Source organism: Furipterus horrens, unplaced genomic scaffold (assembly GCF_987537825.1).
Source record: "Furipterus horrens unplaced genomic scaffold, mFurHor1.1.pri manual_scaffold_11, whole genome shotgun sequence".
In the NCBI taxonomy this organism is placed as follows: Eukaryota; Metazoa; Chordata; class Mammalia; order Chiroptera; family Furipteridae; genus Furipterus; species Furipterus horrens.
Window position 1 is genome coordinate 46,442,457 of NW_028327181.1, and position 25,133 is coordinate 46,467,589.

Here is a 25,133-nt window from a genome sequence, read left to right on the forward strand (position 1 = left end):
AAATAAATAAAATGGCATAGATCAATGCATACAGTCAGCCCTCCACATCTATAGACTCCCAACCACAGACTGAAAACTATGGGTATTTATTGAAAAAAAAAACAAAACAAAACAAAACACAAAACTGTGTGTAAGTGGATCTGTGCAGTTATAACCCATGTTCAGAGGTCAACTGTACTTTCTTCACATCCTTGCCAGCATTTGCTGTTCTCACTGTTTTGTTTTGTTTTGTTTTAATTTAAGCCCTTTTGATAGGTGTGTGGTTTTAATTTGCATTTTCCTAATGGGTAATGATGTAGAACATAATCTTTTCATGTGCTTATTTGCCAGGTATATATCTTCATATCTAATGATGTGAAATATCTTTTCATGTCTTTTGCCCAGTTCTAATTGGATGGTTTGTTTTTTTACTGTTGAGTTTTGAAAGGTTTTTATGTATTCTGTATATAAACTAGTCCTTTATTAGATATTGGTTTGCAAATGTTTTATCCTACTTTGTAGCTTATCTTTTCACCCTCCTAAGAGGGTCTTTTGTAGAGCAAAAATGTTTAAATTTAATGAATTAATTTTTGTATAAGGTAAAGGTTTGCTTATTTGTTTTTTGGATCTCCATTTTTGCTGCAGCACTGTTTGTTGAAAGGCTGCCTTCTCTGTTGAATTGCTTTACTTAGCACCTTTGTCAAAAACTAAGTTTGGGCATGTTTGTGTGGGTCTGTTTCTCGTTCTCTTCTGTGTCAGTGATGTGATATGTCTAACCTTCCACTAATACTACACAGTCTTAATTACTGTGGATAATGAATAAATCTTGTAATTAGATGGGTTCCTCCCTTTATATTCTTCTTTAATTTTAAAAAATTATTCTAGTTTCTTTGCCTTCCAAAATGCATTTTAGAATAATCTTGTCTATATCTACAAAAAGTCTTGCTGAGCTTTTGATAGTAATTATGTTAAATCTGTATATCAATTTGGGGCAATTGTCATTTAGAATTTTCTACTCTATGAACACAATATGTTTCTCTCCATTTATTTAGATCTTCTTTAATTTCTTTCATAACGTTGTATAATTTTCAATGTGTAAATCCTGAACATGCTTTGTTAGATTTACAAGTATTTAACTTTTAAAAGTGATTATAAGTGGTATTATATTTTTAATTTTGGTGTCTGCATATTTATTGCTAGTATAGAAATGCAGTTGATTTTTTATACCAGTCATATCTATAGATTCTTTGTGGTTTTCTACATAGTTAATTATGCCATCTGTAAATATTTTATTTCTTCTTTCTGATCTGTATTCTATTTCCTTTCCTTGCCTTATTGCACTGGCTAGAAAGTCTAGCGCCGTGTTGAGTATGGGTCTGAGAGTGGGTGTCATTGTGCAGTAACTGGTCCTGGAGGGGAAGCACTGGCTCTCTCCCCACTGACCACTGTGTGCAGCACTGGCAGTCTCGTTGTTTTGTGGATGCTCATTATCAGTTGAGGAAGCTCCCTTTTATTTCTACTTTCAAAGATTTTTTGTTTGTTTTCTAAATCATGAATATGTGTTGAATTTCGTCAAATGCCTTTTCTGCATTAAACGATATGATCACAGAGTTTTTCTTCTGTAGGCTATTAATATGGTGGATTACGTTGAATTAAAAAAACAAAAACTAAAACTAAACCAGCCTTGCATCCCTGGAATAAACCCCATTTGATCATGGTATATAATTCTTTAAGTGTGTTGCTGAATTCTATTTTGCTAATACTATTGATTTTTGCATTTATATTTATGAGGAATATTGGTGTATAGGCCTTTTTCTTCCCCCTTTTTAGTACTGTGTCTGATTTTGATATCAGGTTAATAATAGCTTCATAAAGTGACTTGGAAACTATTTTTTATTCTTCTATTTTCTGGAAAAGACTGTCGAATTGGCATTAATTCTTCTTTAAACGTTTGGTAGACTTCTCCAATAAAACCCTTTCGGCCTGGAGATTTATTTGGGGGGAGTTTTAAAATTACATATCCAGTTTCCTTGACAGTGATAGGGTCATTCAAATTATGTGTTTTTTGGAGAAATTGGTGTATTTTATCTAAGTTGTCAAATTAATGTTTGTAGAATTGTTTGTAATATTCCCTTGTTATCCTTCTGACATCTGCAGGATCTATAGTGATAGATCCTGTTTCATTCCTAATTTTAATTTGTGTCTTCTTTCTTTTTCTTTGTCAGTTTTTCTTGAAGTTTATCACTTTCATTGATCTTTTCAAAGAATCAGTTTTCTATTTTGTTGATTTTACTCTATTATTTCAATTAATGGTAATTGGGTTTTGCTCTTTTGTTCTGGTTTTTGTTATATTTTGTACTCCTTTTTTGGGAGGGTCCTTGAGGTGGAAGCTTCTTGATGGGAAACCTTGGCTTTTTTTTAAACTAAGCATTTTACTGCTGCTGAAACATTGCCTCTCAGAACTGCTTAGTTGTGTCCCACAAATTTTGATATGTATATATATATATATATATATATATATATATATATATATATATTTTAAATTTCCTTTGGGATTTCCTCCTTGACCCATGGATTATTTAGAAGTGTATCTTTTAGTTTCCAAATGTTTGGAGATTTTCCTGTCATCTCTATCTTACTGATACCTAGTTTGATTTCATCGTGGTCAGAGAACATGCTCTATGATTTTAATTCTGTGAATCTATTGAGGTTTATTTTATGGCCCAGGATGTGATCTATCATGGCGTATATTCTATGGGACTGTTCTGCTAACTGTCAGCTAGATTCTATTGGTTTATTTCTTTTATTTCCTTATTGATTTTCTGTCTAGTTGTTATATCAATTGTTGAGAGAGAGGTGTTGAAGTCTTCATCTGTAATTGGGGATTTTTTTGTTTCCTTTCAGTTCTGTTTTTCTTCATAGTACTTTGCAGCTTTGTTTCTTGGTGCATATTCATTGAGGATTGCTTTGACTTCCTGGTGAATTGCCCTGTTTATCATTGTATAATGTTCCTTTCTGTCTCTGGTCATTTTTTAAAATTTTGAAGTCTATTTTATCTGATGCTAATCTAACAACTCTGCTCTCCTTAGATTATTAATATTTGTGTGATGTAGTTTTTCTATTCCTTTACTTTCAACCTGCCTGTGAGTTTCTTCTAGGCACTATATAGTTGGATCATTGTTTGAAATCCACTTTGTCAGTCAATGTCTTTTAACTGGTGTATGTAGACCATTTACATGTAATCTAATCTTTGATATGTTAGGCCATAATTATTTTTGCTTCCTGTTCTCTGGCTTTTATTTCTCTTCCTGCTTGAACTTATTTTTTTAGAATTTTATCTTTTATGACAGATTTGATGACTTATAGTGATCTTTTTTCGATGTAGATTTTTTTAGGGGTTGCTCTAGGTGTTACATTGTACATACATAACTTATCACAGTCTACTGGTAGTGTCATTTTATCAGTTCAGTTAAAGGGAGTTCTTCCCTTAATACCCCTTTACCATTTCCTGTAGAAGTGTCTTAAGTATTTCCTCTGCATAATTTAGAACCACATTAGATAATGTTATTTCTAATTTTTGCTTCAGTTGTCAAGCATAATATATAAAATTGAAGGAAAGCCTGATTATATGTATTTTGGCTATGTCCCTGCATCCTCTATGACAGTCCAGGGTTCCTTCTTTCATTGTTTCCTTTCTGTTTAGAGACCTTTCCATAGCCATTTTTTAGGGTAGGTCTGCTAACAGATTCTTTTAGTTTTCCTTCATCTGAAAATGTCTTGATTTCACTTTTATTCCTAAAGGATATTTTCACTGGGTATATGATTCTCGGTTGACAGTTGTTTTCTTTCAGTATTTGAAAAGTATTGTACCACTTTCCTTAACCCTCCATGGTTCCTGATGAGAAATCCATTATATTTGTTTTTCTCCTATCAATAGCTGTTGTTTTTCTCTGGCTTTCTTCAAGATTTTTTTTTTTTTTAAGATTTTATTTATTTATGTTTAGAGAGAGGAGAAAGGAGGGAGAAGAAGAGGGAGAGAACCATCAATGTGAGAGATATAGCCATAGGTTGCCTCTTGCATGCCCCCAAATTGGGACCCGCCCGCAACCCAGGCATGTGCCCTGATGGGAATCAGACTGGCAACCTTTTGGTTCACAGGCTGGTACTCAATCCACTGAGCCCCAGCCAGGGCAAGATTTTTTCTTTGTCTTTGGTTTTTAGAAATTTAATTTTGATGTGTCTTGGTGTGACTTTCTTTCAGTTTATCCTTTGGCATCCCGCAGCTTCTTAAGTTATAGGTGGCTACTTTATGGGAATTTTCCAGCCATTCTTCCTTAAAGTGCTTTTTCTGCCCTACCTTCCTTCCTTCCTTCCTTCCAGGACTCTGGTGACACAAATGTTAGACCTTTTGTTACAGACCCACAGGTCTCCATGATTGTTCTTCTCTTACTTTTATGTTTTAGTCATTTCTCTCTGTTGTCTCATTGGGTAGGTTCTATTGTTTTGTCTTCCAGTTTGCTGATTCTTTCCTTGGTTCTCATTATTCTGCTGTTGAGCCTATCTGTTAAACTTTTTATTTTAGTTATTATATTATTTAGGTTAAAAATTTCCTTTTGGGTCTTATAGTTCCTGTTTCTTTGCTGAGGCTTCCTGTATCTTCATTTATTCTAAGCATGTTCATAATTTCTTCTATTAAGGTTGTATCTTTTTATTAAAATATATTTTATTGATTATGCTATTACAGTTGTCCCAGTTTTCCCCCCTTTGACTCCCTCTGCCCAGTACCCCCCCTTCCCTCCAGCAGTCTCCCCCTTAGTTGGTGTCCATGAGTCGTGCATATAAGTTCTTTGGCTTCTCCATTTCCTGTCTATTTTGTTCCTACCAATTATGCTTCTTAATCTCTGCACCATTTTCCCCATTCTCCCCCTTACCCCCTCCCTGCTGATCACCCTCCAAATGATCCCCACACCTATGATTCTGTTCCTGTTCTGGTTGTTTGCTTAGTTAATTTTTTAGATTCAGTTGTGGAATTTGTCATTTTAATGTTCATAGTTTTGATCTTATTTATTTTCTTATAATAAGGGCTTGGTGATGATGAACTCCTTTAGCTTTGCCTTGTCTGGGAAGCACTTTATCTGCCCTTCCATTCTAAATGATAGCTTTGCTGGGTAGAGTGATCTTGGTTGTAGGTCCTCGCTTTTCATCACTTTGAATATTTCTTGCCAGGTCCTTCTTGCCCACAAAATTTCTTCTGAGAAATCAAGCTGATAGTCTCATGGGAACTCCTCTATAGGTAACTCTCTGCTTTTCTCTTGCTACTTTTAAGATTCTCTCTTTATCTTTAACCTTTGGCATTTTAATTATGATGTGTCATGGTGTGGTCCTCATTGTGGTCAGTTTGTTTGGGACTCTTTGTGTTTCCTGTACTTGTATGTCTATTTCCTTCACCAATCTAGGAAAGTTTTCTTTCATGATTTTTTCAAGTAAGTTTTCAATTTCTTGCTGTTCCTCTTCTTCTTCTGGCATTACTATGATATGGATGTTGGTATATTTGGAGATGTTACGGAGAGTGCTTATATGATCCTTATTTTTTCTTTGCGATTTTTTTCTTGCTGTTCTGGTTGAATGCTTATTTCTTCCTTATGTTCCAAATCATCGATTTGAATTCCAGCTTTCTCCCATCCACTGGTGGTTCCATGTAGATTTTACTTTATTTCACTTAGTGTAACCTTCATTTCTTCCTTTATGCTGTTGCTGTACTCAGTGAGTTATTTGAGCATCCTGATCACCAGCATGTTTTTAACTCTGCATCTGATAGGTTGGCTATCTCCATTTCATTTAGTTCTTTTTCTGGGGTTTTGTTCTGTTCTTTTTGGGGGGCCATATTTCTTTGCCTCTTCAACTTGGCAGCCCCCCTGTGTTTGTTTCTGTGTGTTAGGTAGAGCTGTTTTGACTCCCTGTCTTAGTAACATGGCCTATTGCAGAAAAGGCACCTGCAAATTGTGTGGGGTGGAGCCTTAAGTACTTGCCGGGGTGGAACAACCCGCTTCACGCTTTTGTGGCTCTGTGTCGAGGGAGGGCTTGAGAGGGTACTGTGCTTCTTCCTGGCATCTGGAGGTGCCCTGTTCCCAGTTACCTCACCGGGGGTGGGGAGGGCGGCGGCAGTTTACATACATTCTAGGTCCATGCAACCCAGTTTACATACATTCTAGGTCCATGTAACCCCTTTAAACGGAGGCTCCTGAAAATCTGGCAGTTACTTCTGCAGCTTCAGCTCCCACTGATTTTTACAGCCAGAAGTTACAGGGATTTATCTTCCTGTTGCTGGAACCCTGGGCTGTGCAGTCTGGCCTGGGGCTGGGATCGCTCGCTCCCAAGGTGTCCCTCCCGATTTTTATCCACCGCATGTGAATGTGGGACTGTTGGTTCCACCACCACCGCCGTCTCTCTGCACAAGACCACGTCTCTGCACCTTTCTGCCGGTTTCCACAGCTCTGCCCCTCCTTCTCACCTGGGTGAATGTGGCTTTTTTAAGTCCTTGATTGTCGGGCTTCCATACACCTTGACTTTCTGACAGTTCTGGGTGTTGTTTGTTTTAAGATTTAGTTATAATTCTTTCTACAGTTGCACTAGGAGATGAAGCGTGTCTACCTATGCCTCCATCTTGACCACACCATAATTTCTTAATGAAACATTTTAGCATGGCTACTTTAAAATTGTCATCAGATAATTCCGACACGTCGACCTCGGTATTGGTTTCTGTCAAATATTTTTGTTCATTCAGTTTACGACCTTAATGGTTCTTGGCATGATGGTGATCTTTCGATTGAAACATGGAAATTTTTGTGTTTTGTTAGGTGCCTCTGGATTGTGTTTGACACTTCTCTTTCAGTTGGATTTTTCTGACACTACTTTAGCAGGGGTAGGGGAGCCACAGCCTTTTTATTTTTAGGTAGAAGCACAGCTACCCCCACCCCCACTTGGCCTCCATTGACACTTTAGGTGGGAGGTGCCTTGTTACCGTGGGAGTGGAGGGGGAGTTCAGCACCCCACATGTCCTCTGACATTGCCCCAATAGGGAGAGGGAGGGGGCCTTGTTAATGCTGGGGGGTTGGAAGTCCTAGCTCCCTACCTGGCCTCCTGACACTTCCCTTGCAGAGTTGCTGGCCAGCAAGGTGGAAGTCTAGCCTTTGTTGTCATAGTGGGGGTCAGGCTGCACCTTTTCTGTGGCGTCTGCCTAGTGTAGGGTCGTTACTGTCTTAAGAGTTTTCTGTCTTGCTAGGTATCTCTTCCCTGGATCTTCAGCTCAAGAGAACAGGCTTTTGTTTTCTTGTCTGTGCTCATTGGCATTTCCAGGTTGCCTACTCCTCCAGGCCCCCGCCTGGGACAGTGAGGCAAAAATAAAAGCCAGGGCACATACTTCCTTGTTATTTCTTGGGTCCTGAAGTATCTCCATCCACTTTTCAGAATCTTCTCTGGTTTGTCTTATATACAGTGTCCAGGGTTTAATTTTTACTTAGGAGGAATAGGGAAAATTACATCTACCCCATATTCCAGGAAGCAGAAGTTTCAAGGAACCATATTTGGAAGGGCTTTGAGTTGAGGTGTCTGCCCAGACCACCAGCAGCCTCCTGGCAGAGACCAGCCAGCAAGAAGAGCAGCCTCTGCTTTCCTGGATCTGGGAGGGGAGACTGAGTTTCCTTGGAAGAGAAGCTTTCATGTGTTAGCCCCTACATGGGCTGTATAGGCTGTTGGGTTTTCTCCAGGGCAGCCAGCCTGAAATAGAACTCAGTTCCATTCTTTGGGTCCTTCCAGCCCAGCTTGGATCATCGATATTAACAACAGATACCTACTTCTCCTGAACACCACCCCCTCCAAAACCAAACAAAAAGCCAAGCCAGAAAACAAAAAAACTAGAGCATACTCCTGCATTGTCTGTTTCAGAGTTTGCGTTTCAGGTCGTTAGGGGTTCTCAGGAAGAGAATGCCTCCCAGCCTGCTGGAGGCCTTTCCCCAGGAAGAAAGGTGACAGTGGCTCTGCTTGGTGCTTCTGGACTTCCTGACACGGCTGGGTCTGGTCCTTCCTCACCGCCCCAGGGTGCAGTCACTCCTGCCCAGAGTCCTCTCTTCCCCAGGCCATCCTCCTGTGTGCACAGAGGGGTGGGGGAGCTCACCTCCTTCACGGTCATTTCTGCCTCCCAGTTTGCTCACTTTGGGTGGTAGTGCAGGGCGGCAGGTACCTTGCTGTCTCCTGGGATCCTGAAGTTGCACAGCAGAGGCCTGGTGGTTCTTGTCATTCAGCTGTAGGCACCGAGTCAGCCCCGTAGGTGCTTCTTGCTCTACTCTTACTCTGTCAGGACTGTGCCTGCCGCCTCTTGCTCCCCCTCCAGCGTCTGTGCCTGGCACGTCCCACCTCCCTTCCTACAAACTGATGGACCAGGTTATTGACCTTTGAAATCTTTGTCCCTGTCTCTCTGAATGAAGTTTCCCAAATGTCAAGGAGGAGGAAGGGGATGGGGCAGAGTCACTTGAAAATTTACAGCGACATGTTCCCTGGCCACTCCCCTGATATGGTCTTCTTAGGTGTGGGAAGAGGATTCATTAATTGACATTTCTTTTGGACTGTGAGCCTGTGAAGATAGGAGCAGTTTCTTATTTATCTCTGCTCTCCCATTGCCTGTCACAGTCCTTGGTAAGTGATTTTGTTTAACAGCTTTATTAAGATAATGTTCACATATCCTGCGATGGACCCAATTTGATGATTTTCAGTGTATTCCCAGAGGTGTGCAGCCATCACCACATCAATTTTAGAACATATTCATCATTCCAAAGGAAGCTTTGTACATCTTTGCTGTCACCCCCCCCCCCCCCAAGTCCTTCTATCCCCTGGCCATTATCAGCCATTAACCTGCCTCCTGTCACTGTGACTTTGCCTTGGTAAATGTTCTTGATGGAACGGTACCTCCTTCCCAGCCTGCTGCTCCTCCCGGAGCACTTGTTCCTGGCCCTGTGCCCTCCATTGGCCCAGGCTTCCTGTCTTTCAGGACATCCCGCACCCCTGGAAGGGGCGATCTGATCTGTAGAAGGAGGTCATAGCCCAGCAGGGTGGGTGCAGGCAGGCCGTGGGGCTGTGCACACAGCACACTGAGGAGACATTTGTTGAGTGAGTGACACTGGTGGTGGCCAGGTTCTGAGGAAACGTGTGCCAGTCCCTCAGGTCTCCCACTGTCCCTTCAGGGACAGGTTAAGTAGATATAGCTGAGAATGTGAAGTTGCCCCACAGTGCTGCAGCCAGGGACTAGGAGGGTGGTGTCCAATGAAAGCTAGACCCAAGTGGAGGAGACATGACTGGACTAACCTCCTTATTTTCCAGGTTGGGGAACTGAAGGCTGATGGGCAAAGTGGGGTTCACCTGGCCCAGGATACCCACCCCAATGCTTTGTGCGGGCTTTTGTGGGGTCTGCCGAGTGTGCACATCCCTGAGTGATGTGGGAGAGAGACCGGGCGTGCTCGCTTGCCTGGGGATGGCTGTGCGCTGCTGGTGTTTACTGAAAAAGCAGGCCTCTACTCTCTTTGCTTCTGCTTTCTCAGGCAGAGTTTTATTCCCTGCTCAGACAGTGGCCTGCCTGAGTCGTGTCCCTCTAACCCCTGGTTCTCTGCCAGCACCCGTTTCCGTGTTTCATCAAAGCCAGCCACCCCCTTCCTTCCTTCTGCCCACTCCACACCCCTTGCCCACAGCCCCTCTTACCTGCCCTGTTCACGCTCATGGGGAGAAGCCGGTGTGCTTCCCCTGGGGTCCTTGAGGACCCTGCAGAAGCTAAGAAAAAAATGTTCTTGGCTCATCAAGATACTGTGTGACCTCTGTCATGTGACCTTCCTTCTCTGAGTCACAGATTCCTCCTCAATAAGCTGAGGTGGTGTGACAGCAGAACCCTTAAGGCTTACCCAGAGATCAATCCTTATGTGTAAGGTGGGGGTTTACTGCCCACCAAAGGGTAGTGGACAGATAGGCCTGCTTATGGCTTTCCCAAACCCCTTCTCACCGCCTGGGTGTGGCTAAAAAGGGAAGCAGGGCCAGAGTACCTGTCCGGATCTTTTAGTTCATGTTGAGCTCTTTACTGCCAGGGTCTTGGATGAGGGGGACTCTTTGAATATGAAAATATAATAGTAGCTAACATTTATTAAGCACTTACAGGCCAAACACTGTACTCAGTATATTTTTTCCTCAGTTTATTTTTAGATATAATTTACATAAAATTCGTCCTCTTAAAGTGTACAATTCAGTAGTTTTTAGCATATTCACAATGTCATGCTACCATTTCCACTATCTAATTTCAGAACATTTTCATCACCCCCCAAAGAACCCCCATATCTGTTAGTGTTCACTCTCCATCTCCTGTCCCCTCCCTGTCCTGGCAGCCACTAATCTGCTTTCTGTTTCTATGGATTTACCTGTTCATGTAGGTGGAATCATGCTGTACGTGGCCTTTTGTGTCTCTCTTCCCTCACTCGGCATAATGTCTTCAGGGTTCATCCGTGGTGTAGTGTATGTGTGTATCAGTACTTACGCCTTTTTTTTTTTTTAAGTATATTTTATTGATTATATTGTTACAATAGTTCCAATTTTTTCCTCCTTTACTCCCCTCTGCCCAGCACTCCCTTCCCCCAGCAATCCCACCCCTCTTAGTTCATGTCCATGGATCATGCATTTACGTTCCCCGGCTTCACCCTTTCCTATATTAGTCTTTTTTTAAAAAAATTAAGTACTTACACCTTCTTACTGCCGAGTAATATTTCATGGTATGGATGTGCCACAGTTTATCCATTCCTCTGTTGATGGTCGTTAGGTTGTGTTGCCTTTTGGTCATTGTTTATAGTGCTGCTGTGAACATTCATGTCTGGGTTTTTATTTGCGTACCTGCTTTAAGTGTTCTTGGGTGTATATAGCTAGGAGTGGAATTCTGGGGTGTATGAAATTCTACATTTAACCTTTTGAGGAACTGCCAAACTGGTGTCCACAGTGGCTACACCATTTACATTCCTTTGCATTATCTCCATCCTCACCTAAGTTTCATGAGGTGTAGATGTAATTATTATCCATACCCCTTTCAAATGGGAGAATTGAAGCTCAAGGGCATCTCAGCGCAAGGTCACACAGCTGGTCACTGGATGCTGCTTTGGCCGGTGCTGGCTGTGATCACTAAAGCCGGGTCTCTTCTCTCAGACCCTGTTTTTTACTGTCAGGATGAGGGCTTTGGACTGTGTTGTTCACGTGATACCTAGTGCCTAGCGCACATTGGCACTCACCTGGTTATTGAAGAAAATGCCGTTTTTCTGATCTTGGTGACTTGATCAGGAAGTTGAGAGAGGTGTCTGCTTTCTGAGGAGTTCCTGTACTCTGCAGTTTCTCCTCTTTCCCCTGGGCTTTGTGTTCCCATCTCTACACCAGACACTACAGGCCTCCCGTGGCCCCTTGCTGTCGCATCCTGGGGCTGGGGGAGGCGGTGTGTGGGGTGTGCTAGGCAGAGGGGATTTCTGTTTCTTGCAAGTGCTTATCCTGAATTTGACTGTTGAGACCTGTCTTTTCTCTGTGGTCCAAGGCCTCTGACGACCTGCCCTTTTCTCCTCCAGGCAAAACCCATTTATGTTGGCTGGCTGCTCCTGGCTCCAGATGGGACGGACTTTGACAACCCAGTACATCGGTCTCGGGTAAGGGAATCAGTCAACTCCTGGGGTGGGAGGGACCAGAGAGGGGCTCTGCTCAGGGCGAACTGACAGAAAGGAGGAAGGAGATGGGGAGTGGACAGGGGGCCACCGAATGGTAGGATCCGCAGGAGCGCTGTTCGGCAAACTCGTAGGACCCGTAGGCAGTCTCAGTTCTGTGTAGCTAAGCCTGGTGCTGCCTTCAAAATAAGCTCTCACATGGTGTTGCCTGTTTCAGGGGTCAACTTAACTCTAGAAATAGTTAAATGGAAAAGGCAAAAGTTCAGCAAATGTTTGCAATTATGCTAATTAGGCTCCTAGTTTCTTCAGTGCCAAGGCCCTGCCTCCTGCAGCTCCCTCTTCCCTCTTCACTTTCCTCCCCTCCCATCCTCCCCAGCTAGAGTCTCAGAAATAAGCGCTAAGGAAGGGATGAGGGTCTTGAGGACTCGCTTTTACTCCTGCTCCTGCTCCTGCCCCTGCTCTCCTGGGCACTCCAGCCCAAAGCGGTTCCTGCTGTGCACAGGCTGCTGGAGCCTTGTCCCTGACCAGTGGTTGCTTCCTCTGCCAGGGATCCCCTTTGGATTGGACTCCAGTGAAAACAGTGAGCTTCCTTTCTCCACTTTTCCAGGTGTTGTTGCCCACACCCTGCACATTGCTGCAGCTCTGCCCCTTCTTGTCCCCTGCTCGCCCAGAGAGCCTCTGACCTGCCTCTTGGTCTCTGCTGCCACCAGCCCGAATGCCACACTCCTGGGTGGGGGTGGCACCCCACAGACCTGGTGCTGTGTCTGGTCCTTTGGGATTCCTTCTGGGATGGGTTTTGTCTTTAAAGACTACAAATAGGGGCCTTGGAAATGTTTCCTGGGAAGAGCTTCCCCATGGACACCCAGTGTGGAACAGTCCTCTACAGGTCCTCTTGGTGAGGCCATTGGACTGTCCTGTTTCTGCCATCCATGCCAAGGACTGTGGTGCAGTGCCTGGGGTAACCAGTGGGCAGCTCCTTTCTAAATGTATTTAGATCATACAGGATTGCCATTCCCAGCTTCTCATGGGAAAGTCATTATTCTAAATGATGTAATTCTGGCCCAAAGCAAAGAGACATGATATTCTAGGTAGTTCTTGTGGCCTTATTGCCAGTAAAAGTATGAATTATGTTGGGTTTTTTTGAATGCTGAAAATAGGTCATGAGATCCTCATGAGGAAGGCACGTAGCCTCATGGTCTTTCTCCTTCTGCTGTCAGTGCCACTGGACCACCGATGGCCCCCAGCACCGGGCCGCGGCTTCCGAGCAGAGGGCAGGCACCCTGCCAGTCGCACACTCCCTGGCCATCGGAGTTACTCCCACTGGTCTCATACCTCCTCAGTTTCGGTTTTTGTTAGCTCGCTTCTCAGTGAGCGTTGGGGCTTGGCTGCCTTTTTCCCTCTCTCCCATTCCCTGTGGGTCATCATAACAACCTTTCACAGCAGTTTCCTAGATTTCTTCAGAAGCAGGGAATCAGTGCTTCCTATTCTCAGGTTATTCCATATCATGTCAGATGATTCATCAAATAAATATTGATACATGGTATGTGATAAGCTCTGTGCTGCGTACATCAAGTATACAAAAAGGTGACCAAGACACATCTGCTCCTGAGGAGCTTGCAAATTAAAATAAAGCAAGCATCTTGTTAAATCTCAATAACTTACATGGAAACTCACTATGTGGCTTGGGCCTCTCCTCTGGTCCAATCCTGGGTAATAAATCACCATTCTTCCACATTGGGACCCTCTTTTCCTGCTCTCTAGCTCCGAAATGGAAGCTGTGGAACCAGCGTCCTTTAGCTAGAGGTTTGTCAGACTCAGGGACTGAACACATGGAGATCAGGGCCAGGACCCTCCTAAACACCTACTCTCGGTTCCTTTGCAGAAATGGCAGCGGCGGTTCTTTATCCTGTACGAGCACGGCCTCTTGCGCTACGCTCTGGATGAGATGGTGAGGCCCTCCTCTGCCCCCGCCCCACCTCTGTCTTCTCCAGGCCACTTTATGATGGCTGCGTTGGCATCATCTCTGAGCACAGCATCTGTGTACTCTCACTTGGGCTTCTCTTTGGGAGCCTTGTTCTCTTTTGAAGAACTTGTGGTGGTTGGTAGAGATTACTCTTACAACCCAGACCTCTGTTTTGAGATGTCTTCAGTGGTCACGGTTGAGAGTAAGTAGAGTAAGTAGTGAGGGAGGAAGTCACTTCCCTCCAAGGCTCATAGATGTTGGTCTTGGCCGTTGCACTCCCAACGAGACATGGAACAGGCTGGGGGCCAGCGGGGCAGGTGGGGGTGGGCCCTGGGTGTGCATGTGGAAGTTGAGCACACACGCCTCCACAGGCTGCAGTCCCAAGACTGCCTCTCACTTCCGTTGCTGTAACTGGCCTTGCTCATCCAGTGGATCTGCTGAGGCCTCCTGGTCATCGTTGTTCTTCTGGTCTCTAAGCCCGAGCACGCAGGTTCCTTCCTGCCACGCTGCCCGCCTGGTTTGCTTCTTGCTTCCTGGGCTGGGTGACTGTTTACTGCTCTTGGTCCAGAGGCAAACCTGAAAACCAAGCAGGCAGAATGTTCTGGCTTTTCTTTTTCCAACCCATTTTGTATCCTGATTTTTTTTCTCTAAAGGAGATTGGTCTCCTAACTAATCTGAGATATGACTGAATTCTAAACTTAATAAAGGGTTGAAGATGGAGGATTTGAGCATCTTTTCTGGTTCCATTTGAGTATGTATGTGAGCGTATGTGCATTCATTTGGACAGCATTTTAAAATAGGGATTATCCTAGAAAATCTGGTCACACCATGTAAAATATGTCGGCCCCATCCCACCCAGAGTTCATTTCTTTGCTTTAAGGGTGAAAGCAGACTCCAGAAGTGTGAGCAGAGATGCCTGTCCTCCCTAGGACCGCAGAGACTGTGTGCACTTGGAGTTTAGGGTAGTTATTAAAGCTCATAGGTGAATAGGCCCTAAGTGGATCCATTTCCACACGTATGTTCTAATTTTTGTGTTTTGATGCTTTCTCTTTTACTTCTGGGATAAATTAATGGGTCGACATCTAGGTATGGAATTAATAGGTATGACACCTAGCTCTTAATTGAGTATCACTTCATTGGTTCCTTCTTAAAAAGAATTTTTGTCTTGCTCCTTCCTGTGAGCATATTATACAGTGTGGATGGGCCACAGCGGTTTTTGCCACAAAAACATCTGTGGTCCAGAGTAGTTTGAGGTGACTGAGTTAGAGGTGTGTGCCAGTGGTGTGGTGGTGGTGAGAGCAGGGGGACTGATTTCACTGGGACCCTTGTTTCCTTTGAGGAAAGGAAGCAGGCGTGGAGGCTAACCCAGGGCTGCTTCCATGTGTGATCCCAGCTTAGCTGTCATTTCTGCAGTAGCTCTAGGGGGAGAGCTGGGCTGCTAGGAGCCTTGAGGTTTGCTTGTCCTCCCTCTGCCTGACTGACCTGTTCTGAAGTCCTGCAAAGGCTGACAATTAGAGGAGGAGCCTCAGAGGTCAGTGGATTCTATTCAGGCTGGACTGAACTTCCCTTGAAGACCAGGTATTCTGGTCAGGAAATCTCTCTTTAGGTCTAACTGGAGTCCAGCACAATTCATTACTCCCCTCAGCTCAGCTGCACAGCACAGAGGGGGTGGCCGCTGGAGACGCCTTTGTGTGTGGGCACAAACGCGATGCACATGCTGCACCCCAAGGGCCATGGAGCCGTGAGAACTGACACCTCGAAGGACGTTCTGGTCTCCCAGCAACCTGGATGCTGGTTGGGTGTTATTTCATGCACTGCTAGGGCCAAAGTGGAGCTGTGCTCAGTGACACAAGACAAGAAAGAAGCTTCAAGAAAAACTTGGGACTGCAGCCAGGGCTTTGGGGGAATGCCCAGAGGTGAGAGTTTGGGGCCATGGGCCACTTTTTGGCAGATGACCTTGGAGCTTAAGAGTCTGACCCCATGAGGCAGTTAGTGCTGATCTGCCCAAACTGTGGGCGGTATAGGTACACGGCACCTTTTGGGAGTAAAGTCACATTACTTCTTTGAGTGAAAAACCAGTGGTGGTTGCTTTGAAATACCTTTAAAGCAACACTTAAGTGGGTAAGGATTTTCTTTTATGTATGGGGAAGGTTACAAGGAAGCATTAGGGTTACACTTGAGAAGAGGCTGGGTGAAGGGGGCAGTCGGATGCCAGCTGCCCAGTGGTCAGCATCAGGGCCTCTGCCGTGCAGCTTACAGGTGGGCTCCAGTTCCCCGGTGGTTTGCATGGGTCCTTGTCCTTCACGGCCACTCACGAGATGAGCACAACCTAGAACCCTAGAGCTCCAGCCCAGGGTCACCTTTCCCGAAGCTTCGACTCATGCCTCCACTTGGCCAGCAGGGTCCCGAGACCTGAAGCAGGAGAACTTTTTAGGCAGTCTGTGTGTGAACTGAATTCTAGCCATGCTGGAAGTCTTCTGTTTGAGTCTCTAAAGCTGTGGTCTTCAGTTGGGGCCCATGGTGCCTCCAAGGAATGGCACGGTCTGGAGTCATCTTTGATTCTCACAAGTGCGTGGGGTGGGGGGGGTTGCTACTGGCACCTGGTGGGTGGAGGTCAGGGATGGTGCTAACACACTGTGATGCACAGAACAAGCCACTCCGCCTACAGGACCATGATCGGGCTTCAGATGTCAGTGGTGCCAAGGCTTAGAAAACCTGCGAGACCTTGTCGGTAACTTTAAAATTTTCTTCAAGTGTTTTTAAAGTAAAATATGAGTTGTTATCATCCCTGTTCTTAAAAGGTACAGAAGGATTCAGTCATCAGATTTTCTGGGAATGAGAGAAGTGATAGGACAAGCTCAGCCTGCTGGCTGGTGTGGTAGGTGCCGGGCAGGGAACAGGGAGGGACGGTGTCTGGTGTGGAGGGGTTTCCACGGCGTATCCCCGCACATCAGACGGCCACAGGGCTAGCAGGACTGCGTCTGCATGGCTTTTTCCCAGGGAACACATGGGTACCCTTTACTGTGGCATGCTTGGACCATCGTGCCTGTGTAGTGGCCGCATCTTGGGGTTGGCCTCCCAGAGCAGCAGCCCTGAGCAGCCGGTTCCACCACCACCACCAGCTCCACCGCTCCTGCCCAGCTTCGCCCCAGCGCTCCCCTCTCCCCTGGGCCTCCCTAGCTAACCTGCGTGCAATAACTTTTGTAGCATTTTATGGCTAGACTTTTCCCTTAACACTTAGTCAAAATCTCTTTCACGTTGTTACTTGACTTTTATACAACATTACTATTTCTTTTAATTTGCTCAAATGTTATCTTAGCAACTAGATTTTTTTTTTTTCTTTTTTCTGTTTTATTGGGGGAGGCCCCTGACAATTCTTGGTATCTTTCTACATTGTCTGGCCTGGGGCTTAGATGGCAGAGGCCCAGTAAATATTTGGTCAGTGGAGCTAGCCATCCCTGTAAATGCATTGTTGCAGAATTTCTGCTTTCAGCTTGAGAAGGCCAGAGCTGGGAGAAGGTGGGAGAGGTATTAGGTGTGGTAAGGGGGTGCAGCTCCTCATGGTTCCTCAGCAGAGAGAACCAGACAGGGGGGTTGTGTGGGCCCCGTTCGCAAGGACCAAGAGGGGCATGGCAGTTGCTGTGCTTGTCAGGAGTCCCAGGAGGAGGAGGGGCCTTCGTCCCTGGGCACGGGCCTGCCTTGGGGGCTGCTTTGAGAGCCCTTTCTGCTTGGGCTCTTCTGCTAGGTTTGGGCCTTCTGGGGACTGACTGTTGCCTTTCTCGTCCATGCCGCTTTCAGTTAGGACTAACCTTTGGGAATCACTTTTTCTTTTTTGGGAAGTTTTTTGTTGTTGTTGCTACACCCACGTACCCTGTAACTGGTGGGTGTGGAGGAGAGGCAGTTTTCCCAAAAAAGGAAAAGAAATTTCCCAAATGTAAGCAGAGGCGTGGTAGGCTCAGGGCAGCCTCACAGGCAAGTGGGAGCCTGAGCAGCCCGGCTGGGCCTCTGGTTTCCCAGCAGTGGGCAGAGTGAGGAATCTAGAAACCCAGACTGCTGCTTCTCTCCTCTACTTTTGGTTTTCTTCCTACACCAAATTCTGCCACTTCTTTTTGAGCTTTTGGGAATGGATGGAAGGCTAAGGTGCTGGCATCAGCAGAACCCAAAGGCCACTTTAGAAGGCTTTCCCGGAGAGGCACCGAGCTCTGCGGGGAAGCAGAGTTCGAAGTTTTAGGCAGAATACAGTGGTCACTGAAGCTTTGGGGCCCTTGCTTTCATGTTCTCTTCCTTTTCCCTCCTGGAAGTAGGCAAAAAGATGGTCTAATGTTTGTTTCTAATTATGGTAAAATATAAGTAATTGAATTTACCATTTTAACCATTTTTAAGAGTACAGTTCTGTAGCATTAAGCACAGCCGCACTGTTGTGCAACCATCGTTCCATCCATCTGCAGAACTCCGTTCATCTTGCAGAACCGAAACGCTATCCCAGTGCAACACCCACTCCCCGGTTCCCTCCCCGCAGCCCCTGGCAACCCCGTTCTACTTTCTGTCTCTGGTTTTGACTTCTCCAAGTTCCTCATATAAGTGCTGTGTGCTTTTCTTGGGAGGCAGCTGTGGATTTGACAGTTCTAAAGGATGCAAAGGTCCAGCCGGAGAAGTTATTCTGGAATGTGTGTGCTCGTTTGTAAAGCTGTGAGCTTGGTCTGAACACTCTTCGGATGATGTCGCATCCTAACAGGTTAGGTTTCTGGCTCCTTGACAGTTTGCTTCCTTTAGGACAGAGGCCTAGAGGTTGTTTTGACATTTGGATCTTTGCCCACTTTATTCTTGACAAATTTAGGCTACTTCTGGCAGTGAGAACCCTGAGGAGGACGCAGATGCTCAAAGGCTGTAGAAGAGCGGGGAGGAGGAGCGTCACTGCTCAGCCCTACTGCTTTGAGGACCTGTCTTAGAGGTTCCCCGGCTCCTTTGCAGCTGAGCCCTGTATCTCCCCTGGTATCGTTGTGCAGACTTTCTCCCGCATGAGAATATCCTGAGGGCAGGCCCAAGTATCCACAGTTTAACCACTTCCTGTGATTTTTTAGGAAGCACCCAATATTGAGAACCCCTTTATTAAGCTCTGGCTTTGCTTCCCTCCACCTGGAGCTTTTCTAGACAGGCCAGTATGTGTGACTCATTGGTAACCATGGTGGCTGTTGTATCCAAAGCAAAGAGCTGCAGGGCACTGGCATGTGGCCAAAAGAAGGTCCCTCTCTTGGTGAAGCTCACAGACTTTTGAGACCCACATGTGCATGTGAAGATTAAATACCAAGCAAAACCATGATGTGCATGTTGTTCAAGGCAATATGTGATCTAGGGAGTCAGAGATGTCTTCTGGGAGGAAAGATGGGGTCTTGGCCTCCTTCCTGCTTGTTATGATGGCTGGGAAGGAGCAGTGTGCTCGGCTCAGTGCTCTGTGTTGGCTCTACAGGCACAATTTTTAGTGTGGTCCCCACCACAACGTGGATGGCACAGATGGAAAAGCCGAGGCCCAGGAGGTTCATGGGGTTGCTCAACTTATGAGTGACAGAACTGGGATTTGTAAACAGGTGAGATGCTTTCTGGGAGAGTGATGGGTCTTTTCCCCAGTGGTCCTGTTTGCTGGCTCAGCCAGCCTCTACTGTCCGAGCACAGGAGGAAAAGGGCACAGTGGCCCTGGCTGAGGGCCAGGCTGGGCTCTCAGTGTCTTGTCCACCCCCCACAGACTGGCAGTTACAGTCATTTCCCTTGGGTCTTCAAGGTTGTTGTCCTAATTTTAGACCTACTAGTCCCCGTGCCTGATTGAAAGACAGGGAAGCTTCCTCAGACACGGAGATCCTTCATGTTCAAAGGATGGGGCAAGATGGAGAATCAGAGAAGATATTTCACACATTAGTTTCATGTTTTTAGATTTGCTTTAAAGTCTGTCGTGTGTTGGGCCTTGCTTTGACCTTCGTACTTATTTCCTCATGGTTTCAGTCTCCAGGGCATGGAGGCAGGCCTGTTGTGGTAGGTGCCGGAAGCCCGGGGAGTGTAAACAGTCCAGGAAACGTGGGTTTTAACCAAGTCCGTCTGTTTCTGGCTGAGTGGCCTTGAGTAGGGTCCTCCTCCCTGCCTGTTCTCCCTCCATAGGAGGCTTGCAGCATTACCAGGCCTGCAGAGAGCCTGGGAGAACCTTCCAGTTCTTTGCTTGCTGTGATAATAATGGTAGTTTTAAAAAATTTATTTTGAACTCAGAAGTGTTTTCATCCTTGCACTAGTCCATGAGCAAGGTGGGGGTGTAAAGAGGGAGAGCAACCCCCACGTCCCTGTAGATGCACTGTGTTCCTTTGAGGTCTCTGGGGGCTGTCACACACAAGTCGGGAGGCTTCTGTCATGCAGAATTCTGCACCGAACCTTAATGCAAGTTTATCTTTTATGTTGATCATTTTTAGAGAGAAAGACAGACGCACAGAAACATCCATTTGCTGTTCCATTTATCGATGCATCATTGGTTGATTCTTGTCTGTGCCCTGACCAGGGATCGATCCTGTAACCTTTGTGCATTCCAAGCTTTAAAATGGATATAGTCTGGAGCTACTTGAGTTGAGGTTGTGAACTATTTCCAACCCCTCCGTCCCCATCCCCTCCGCAGTGCTGACAGTGTCCTCCTAGGGCAGGCTGTCCGTGTGCCTGTGTGGACAAGGCACCGCTCCCTGCGTGGATCATTTGATTAACCTACTTTGTCACAATAATTAACTTGTTTTTTGAACCTTCTAAAAGTAGTAAGTGCTTGCCAATGTTGGTTGGTGCGTGAACAGCAGTCTTCCTAGGTAACCTTTGAGGCCAGTGCAGGGGCTGATGTGTAGGGAAACGTGGAGAGGAGCTGGAAGACAGGCAGGGGCTACTGGCAACTACCTGCACCAGGGCCCAGTGTGCTGGCTGTCAAGGCCGGCACGATCTAGGGGTGGGTGTTCAGGAGTTGAGGACCAGCCACGGGTGTTCAGAAGGTGTTTGACCCCCGTCCACTTTAGTTTCCTTAGACCTGAGTCCCTCATCCCATCTTTCCTTAATCAGGACAACTAAAAATACTTTTTATCTCTCTGGGATGGGTGTTAGAATAATTTATTGCTTAATGACCCTTTGAGTATGTTAAAGATAAACTGGAATCTCTAAGTGTATGTTATGCATGCAAGGGCTTCCTTGGCTGGAAGGTGAGGGACCAGTGCAGTCCTTGTGGTGTTTGTGTGGCCATCTTGTGGCGGCAGGGAGCAGGTGGCGGGATGGGGGCTCTGTGCTGGGAGGGGCCCTGTGCTCAGCCTATGGGCTTCCTGCAGGCTGCTTCTCCTTAGAGCATCTTTAGGCCAACCGTCAGTTGTTTTGAAGTGTTAAAGTGAGAGGGTGAGGTATGGCATAGATGAACCCAGCGGCAGTGGGGAGCTCTTCAGAGCCTACAGACAGTGGAGTCCTGTTGTCGAAAGATCAGCGGTGAAGCTTCCATGTGCCACGTGCCTTTTTTCCCTAAGAGTATTCACTGGGATGGATGAGACTTTGCCCATTAGAATGAAGCTTGTAGATGCAGGGGCATTTTCTGTGTGTCTCTCTGGGATCTTCAGTAAACATGTTCTCTGGAACCTGGGAGTTGAATTGTTCCCTCCTCTCCCCTATTTTTAACCTGAGAGTTGGGTAGGAGCTTGGAGACATAGGCTTGTTAAGACGTTTGAGCCTGGTACCTATTAGAAAGTGCACCGTTCTGCGCTGGGATCTTTTTCTGGTCATTTACAACTCTGCATGCCCAACCAAGTGACATTTTCCACCTAGGGAACAGCTGGGGGATAGAAGCCACCAACGTTTAATAATGGGACTGTTTGGATAAAGAATAGAGCAGATTCTGGGGGTGAGATCAGGGGGCTTTCTAGAGGACCCTGTTCTAGACCTTTGTTTTGTGGGTGGGGAGACTCAGCACAGAGGGTCGCAGAGACTGGCCCATGGGGCCTCAGCTGATAGGTGTGGGGTGAGTAGCTGGGTTCCCTGTTGCTTGGTCTCCATCTAAGTAAGGAGTGGGCAGGAGGGAAGGGCTCACTGTTTCACATGCTGGAGCCTGAGTCTGGGGTGGTACAGACATTTGTACTTAGGGTGTTGGGATCTTTCACATGGGTGGCCTGAGTCTTGGAGAGGGAAGAGTTAGAGAAGGACATACAGGAGCAAGTGACTAAAGAGGGTCAGGGGAAAGGGAACAAGCTAATACCAGTCAGGTGGGGTAGGAGGGCTGTGCAGGTAACTGTGAACCATTCTCAAGAACCAAGAGAAGACCCAGGTCACACGTGACCTTCCTTCCTCTGTGCCTTATCCCCAGGACGCTCATCTCATGAGGGCCTCCCTCTACAGGACAGTGAGCACCTTGAGGCAGGGCCTGGTGTTGGCCTGCGTAGACAGGACATAGAGTAGCAGTCCAGGTGTGGGAGAAGCTCAGCACACTGCTGGAAGGCTGGTGAGTCATTCTGCCATTGTCCTTGGCTCTGGTGCTTGAGGCTGTTGTAAACATTTTAAGGTCTCCCCCTGAGAACCTGCCTTCTTTGACTTTCACATCACACTGAGAGGACTTGGCAACTCCGGGTTGCTCAGTGAGTGCCCTTCTGTCTCACTGGGACTGTCCCGTGTACTCAGCTTTCTTCTCAGTGACATAAGTGGTGAGTTGAAGACAGAAAGATAGTAATCACCTGCCTGCCTCTGTTAAGTGCCCATGAGCCATAATGAGATACCTGCGTTCTTCTCTCTGTCTTCCCCATTGTGCCTGCAGCTCCTGAGTGGGGAGACTTCTGGACACCTACGATTAACAGAGGCGGCTGACGAGAGCCTGGGAGAACCTTCCTGTCCTCCTCCGCTCAGCTCCTCTTCCCCAGTCCTTTGCTTGCTATGATAATAATGGTAGTTTTAAAAAATAAACTTTGAACTCAGAAGTGTTTTCATCCTTGCACTAGTCCATGAGCAAGGTGGGGGCTGCTAAAGAGGGAGAGCAACCCCCACGTCCCTGTGGATGCACCGTGTTCCCTTGAGGTCTCTAGGTGCCGTCACATGTCTTGTTGTCCATTTAGGTGCCATCTGTCCAGCTTTTTGAGTGTGCACAACTCTTTTAGTGTGGAACGAGATGAGAGGGTGGTTGGAGTAGCAGTTCTCTTGGGCTGGTGGAGGGATTTTTGCAGTGCACTGGGTTAGCAGCAGAGGATGGGCCTGCTGGGCACCCTTGTTGGAGATCTTCAGAGCTGTGAGTAGACTTCTCTGTGGCAGCTCTGACTGTGGCCTGCAGGCCAAGTGTTTGTGGTAATGGGCTGGGTGGTTCCCTCCCCACACAGAGAGAAATGACTTTAGGGATTAGGAAAGTAAACAGCTTGAAATAATGGGTTAGGAAACTAATTAAGTAGCATCAGGGAAAGAACGGTTGGAAAGGTCATTTCATGGAAGTTAGCAACAAAAAACATTTGTGTTGAAAAACAGCCAGGTAAATAGTACATGTGTGTCTGTGTGTGCATGAAGTGCTCACACAGTCACAGACACGCTTGCCTTGGCAGCATGAAGCCAGGCTGCAGAGTCTTCCAGGGCCACGTCCCTGCACCCTTACTTCTCAGGCCCCTCACGCTCTACCGCCTCCTCAGGACCCCACCCTCAGGGCACCCAGCTCTTCCTGCCTGACCATGTCTTTTGCTTTGGACCTTCCTGGGAAGTGGGCAGTGCTAAAGTGTCTGATAAGCCAACCCACTTAAGGCATTAATTGTGTGTAGGCAGATTGCCCTCCCTCTACTCCACAAACACTTGTTCAGAAGAATCTTTTCTTTGGCAGGGAAGGGGATGTTCTTTATGGTGGGAAAGGTCTCTAAGCCCAGGGAATGATTCCTCGGGTGGAATCTCAGAAACAGTGGTAAGCAAGCGGGGCTTTATTAAGGAGGAGGGTGTCCTTTACATGTACTGACCTGTCCTGAAGGGCTGGCCCAGCCCATATGCGGGTGCAGATCCATGAGTCATTCATTCACTCACATCTGTTGAGTGCCTGAAGTATGTCAGAAGTGAACTTCAAGGTGGATACTGGATAGTACCCATTATAGTAGGTATATTAGTTTCCCGTGGCAGCTATAACGAATTGCCACTACCTAGAGGCTCCACACAACACCGATTTGTTCTCTTACAGGAGTGTAACATCAGGTTCACTGGGCTGGGCTCAAGTCAAGGTGCCTGCAGGGCTGGTTCCTTCCGGAGGCTCCAGGGGAGGACCTGGGCCCTTGCCTGCCTGCCTCCCTCCCTCGGCTCGTGGCCCCTAGCTCACATCCGCTCCGTCACTCCATCTCCCCCTCTTCCGTGTCAGATCTCCCTCTGCCTCTCTGTCATGAGGACATTTGCAATTGCATGTAGGCCCACCCAGATAAGCCAGAACAGTCTCCCCATCTCAAGATCCTTAATCACATCTGCAAAGTCCCTTTTGCCAACTAAGGTCACATTCACGGGTTCTGGAAACTGGGAAATGGGGATCTCTAGGGGCCATTTCTCAGCCAACATAAAGGGTGAGACCAGAGGAAGCCAACGCAAAGTGCTCTGGTAACAGAGTAGGGCTAGCAGACTGCCTGGAAGTTTGCAAGGAGGAGATGAACTGAGCCGGGTCTGAAGGGCTGGAGTGGTACCGCCTTGGACCAGGCTGGGAGATGAGTGGGAAGGGCTGGCCGCCTTCCTGGGAGAGGTGTGACTTCCATGTGGCCAGAGGGGGTGACTGCCCCTCTTCCTGCCATTGCCTTCTCTGGTTCTTTACGCACTCTCGTTTTGGGCAAGACTGATTAGTGGTCCTGGCTTCCGCTGCCAGGCCTGAGATGTAGGCACCAGACACAGGAAAGGCAGTGCATAGATGAGGGAGAGGGAGAAACAGGGGCCACCAACAGTGGTCCCTGACGGCTTAGTCCCACCAGGTGTTGCACATCCTTCCACAGCTGCTGGGTTGCCACAGTGTATCAGTCACAGCATGTCAGCGTAGGGAAGGACCTGAAAGGACCAGCCTCTCGTGCTAATGAAGGTGTTAGAGAAGCGAGTTAGCCCCCATCCTGTACCACGAAGCTCGGATGCTACTCCGACTTGAGTCAGCCTGTTGAGACAAGCCCCTCAAAGTGACAGGTGCTATAAGTAGCAGGGCCCAGGATCCTCTTCGAGGGGCCCCAGGGAGGTGAGGGAGGGGAAAGGGTCTTTGTGCTGTCCTTGAGGAGTCTGCGGTCCCGTTGGTGAGATGGGCTTTGTGTTTTATTTCTAACAAGGGTGGTGTGCTTACCGCGCCGTGAGACACTCAGGAGCATGAAGAGGACAGTGCAGGCGGCAGAGGACAGAAAGTCCTTGGACGCTATGAAGGCTTTGGAGGACCGTGCAGTGCCGATTATGACCCCCCTCCAGCCACATGGGAGCACCCCTGTCCTGGAGCAGAGGAGGGGAGTGTAGGAGGTGGA

At 46.8% G+C, this 25,133-nt stretch overlaps 1 protein-coding gene and 1 long non-coding RNA gene across 4 annotated transcripts in view; both read left to right on the top strand.

The window, feature by feature from the left end:
- TNFRSF13B (TNF receptor superfamily member 13B) overlaps positions 1-25,133 on the top strand; it is a 78,857-nt gene that overhangs the window by 27,824 nt on the left and 25,900 nt on the right. Inside the window, exons 3-4 of the mRNA XM_090257479.1 lie at positions 11,610-11,687; positions 13,585-13,650. Coding sequence (XP_090113605.1) covers positions 11,610-11,687; positions 13,585-13,650 — 144 coding nt within the window. The remainder of the gene's footprint in view (positions 1-11,609; positions 11,688-13,584; positions 13,651-25,133) is intronic.
- LOC149997503 (uncharacterized) lies at positions 18,107-22,619 on the top strand. Of its 3 annotated transcripts, XR_016514257.1 has the most exons (5): positions 18,107-18,400; positions 18,503-18,657; positions 19,133-19,250; positions 22,016-22,150; positions 22,460-22,619. It is a non-coding gene; the product is annotated as an uncharacterized LOC149997503 (long non-coding RNA). The 3 variants fall into 3 exon arrangements; XR_016514256.1 differs by lacking the exon at positions 19,133-19,250 and having other exon boundaries at positions 18,122-18,400; XR_016514258.1 differs by lacking the exons at positions 18,503-18,657; positions 19,133-19,250 and having other exon boundaries at positions 18,142-18,400.